Source organism: Sipha flava, unplaced genomic scaffold (genome assembly GCF_003268045.1).
Source record: "Sipha flava isolate LNK unplaced genomic scaffold, YSA_version1 19019_pilon_pilon, whole genome shotgun sequence".
NCBI lineage: Eukaryota > Metazoa > Arthropoda > Insecta > Hemiptera > Aphididae > Sipha > Sipha flava.
Window position 1 is genome coordinate 30,246 of NW_020272542.1, and position 2,316 is coordinate 32,561.

The following is a 2,316-nucleotide window of genomic DNA, read 5'->3' on the forward strand; positions in this document are numbered from 1 at the left end:
GAAAAGTGATTGAACACACTCAATAATTTTATAACACACAGTGTATATAATTTTAAATTCATTCTGAAAGACTAAAAAATGTTTTTATTAAGATTTAATATAAAACTTTTTAAAGAAAACAAATTCATAATTTTCAAATAATTCCTATTATGCACCCCCCCACCCATTTTCAAAAAGTTTTAATATTAGAATTAATTAATTTAATTTAATTATAATTGTATCATCCATATATCCTCAGACTATTGGCAAAAAAACAATATATAATTATTAAAATAATATCATTTTAATCAAAATTTGATGAAATTCTAATAATTATACAATCATATCATAGATTATGCATAGATTAGCAATAACCTGTAGTGAATTAATTCTTGTCGTTTACTGAATTACTACCATCACTAATATACGTTTGATCTCTAGTTTGTATATGCCGTCGTGTGTGCAGGGCGATTAAAAAAAAAAAAATCATGGAGGGTGAAATCTTCAAAATTGCCGACTAGAATTTGAAATTCAATATGTTTGTGAACTATTAAGTTATTTTTAGTTTCATTATTGAAGTATGGTGTTATTTTCATTTGGTTGGTTTAACAATTTTTCGAACATATGTTTAAATTCACACACAATTTCCTTACTCTCCGTTAGTAAGGATCCATCATGATTCTTCATTACTGTTGGTCTAATTTGATATCCACGTTTAACTTCGTTTGCTTTTTTGAAAAATATTTTTGAGTTGTTATTTCTGTTGTTTTCTATGATGTGTATTCGTTCTTTTTTCCAATAGTCTCTTATTCCTTCTGATGATCTTTTTTGCATCCCTTTGTTATTGTGCTAGTAGCCTTTTATTGTCTTCACTAGAATTCTGTAAAACTTTTGTTCGTGCTTTGTCTTTTTCCTCTTGAGCAGCTTTTCATTCGTCGTTAAACCATATTTTCTTTTTATTTTTTGGTACATATCTAAGTACTTCCTTTGCTGTTGATATTCTGAGAGTGATTTTTGGTTTTCCAAGGAAATGGTCCAAAATCGCACTACTCCCTCGCATACTCCTTATATCTTTGACACACGATTTTATTCGGTTGTCCACTAACATGTGATCTATTTGATTTCTTACTAACCCACACGGGGAGATCTATATTTGTTGGTGTATATTCTTATGAGAGAAGTACGTGTTACTTATAGTCATATTTTTGACTGTAGCAAAAGTGATAAGTTTGTTTCCATTGTCGTTCGTAATTTCGTGTAGGCTTTCGGATCCAGTTGTTGGTTTATATATGTTTTCCTTTCCAATCTTTGCATTGAAGTCCTCAAATATTATTTTTGGTTTATCAACTGGTAGAGTGTTACACACCAAGTCTTCATAGAATTTGTATTTTATGTCGTCACTCTTATCTTCTGTCGGTGCGTAACAGTTAATTAGGAACATGTAGTACCATTTACATTTGAGTTCTATGTAACATATTCGATCACTTATTGGTTGGAACCTCACGATATTTGTCGCAACGTTATCCCTTATTACGAAAGCTACCCCGCATTCATGTTTATCTCCACCACTGTATAATAATGTATTTCCTTGAGATTTCAAGCTACCTGAGTTTGTCCATCTCATTTCTTAAATCACGGTAATCATCACGCTCAAGACACGATAGAGATGTTGTCAAAGTTCCAATGTTTATGTCCGTTAAATCTTTAATCCGAGGCTTATTGTGTTGTTGTTTCTTAACATCTGTTTTTTTTTATGAAGTAGGTTTGTCGGCCCTACGCCCAACCCCCAACCTGGTTGGCCAAACCACACCAACTAATGAAAGTCAGTGAGGGGCTATTACAGCACACTTTTTGGTGTGCAGGACGATTGGCGACTGACATAAACTGATTGAGCCATTGGATTAGAATCTATTATTTATGGTATCGATCGTTTATGATAATGTTTTTTAAAATCTTCTATTGGACCTAATTCTAGTTTTCTTGAAAATATTAGAGTTGCGTCTAGTCTAACAGAATCTTTGTTTATATTTTCAAGCGATTTAATTGTACCCTCTATTAAATTGCATCAATTATATTCAATTCCTATGCTTCCAACTTCTCTGTGAGTGCTTTGAGTTTATATAATACATTTTTCATAAAAATTATTGAAACAATAAAATCAAATGTTGTTATTTTTTTAAACAGAGCTACTGATTGGCTTTTAGTTTTTCTATCATATAAATTTGAAGAGAAGATTTCTTGCAAAGTTTCAAGAATTATTTCAAACGATGTCCAAACTGCTTTAACCGATTCTGTATGAGCCGTCCATCGCGTTTTTGATGAATTACACAACTGCAA

At 31.3% G+C, this 2,316-nt stretch overlaps 1 protein-coding gene across 1 annotated transcript; it reads right to left on the reverse strand.

Moving 5' to 3' along the window:
* Positions 1-1,126: 1,126 nt before the first annotated feature.
* On the reverse strand, positions 1,127-1,603 carry LOC112681343 (craniofacial development protein 2-like). The gene has a single exon (XM_025551609.1). The coding sequence runs from the start codon at positions 1,601-1,603 to the stop codon at positions 1,127-1,129; it is 477 nt and encodes a 158-aa protein (XP_025407394.1).
* Positions 1,604-2,316: the final 713 nt, after the last annotated feature.